Source organism: Mizuhopecten yessoensis, unplaced genomic scaffold, assembly GCF_002113885.1.
Source record: "Mizuhopecten yessoensis strain PY_sf001 unplaced genomic scaffold, ASM211388v2 scaffold704695, whole genome shotgun sequence".
Lineage (NCBI taxonomy): Eukaryota > Metazoa > Mollusca > Bivalvia > Pectinida > Pectinidae > Mizuhopecten > Mizuhopecten yessoensis.
In genome coordinates, this window is record NW_018474262.1 from 1 (window position 1) to 872 (window position 872).

General features: G+C 44.8%; 1 protein-coding gene across 1 annotated transcript; it reads left to right on the top strand.

Moving 5' to 3' along the window:
- Nucleotides 1–6: 6 nt before the first annotated feature.
- LOC110440739 (salivary glue protein Sgs-3-like) lies at nucleotides 7–861 on the top strand (the record flags this gene model as incomplete). The annotated part of the gene is made up of 1 exon (XM_021483886.1): nucleotides 7–861. A coding segment is annotated over one exon (855 nt), but the record flags the coding sequence as incomplete, so codon positions are not given.
- Between the last annotated feature and the right edge of the window lie 11 nt (nucleotides 862–872).

Consider the following 872-nt stretch of genomic DNA (forward strand, 5'->3'; position numbering starts at 1 on the left):
CCAGCCACTGCTCCTACAGACACAATTACAACTACAACCAAACCGATCACGACCTCTACAGAAACAGTTACAACTACAACCAAACCAACAACGACCTCTACAGAAACAGATACAACTACAACCAAACCAGCCACTACTCCCACATACACAATTACAACTGCAACCAAACCAGCCACTTCTCCCACATACACAATTACAACTACAACCGTACAAGCCATTACTCCCACAGAAACAACTACAACCGTACAAGTCACTACTCCCACAGAAACAACTACAACCGTACAAGCCCCTTCTCCAACAGAAACAACTACAACCAAACAAGCCACTACTCCCACAGACTCAATTACAGCTACAACGAAACAAGCCACTACTCAAACAGACACAACTACAACCAAACAAGCCACTACTCCCACAGATACAACTACAACCAAACAAGCCACTACTCCCACAGAAACAGACACATCTTCAACCAAACAAGCCACTACTCCCTCAGAAACAACTACAACCAAACAAGCCACTACTCCTTCAGAAACAACAACAACCAAACCAGCCACTACTCCCTCAAAACCAACTACAACCGAACCCGCCACTCCTCCCACAGAAACAGACACATCTTCAACCAAACAAGCCACTACTCCCACAGAAACAGATACAACTACAACCAAACCAGCCACTACTCCCATAGAAACAACTACAACAAAACAAGCCACTACTCCAACAGAAACAACAACAACCAAACCAGCCACTACTCCCACAGAAACAGATGCAACTACAATCAAACCAACCACTACCCCCACAGAAACAGATACAACTACAACCAAACAAGTCACTACTCCCACAGAAACAACTACAACCGAACCAGCCACTACTCC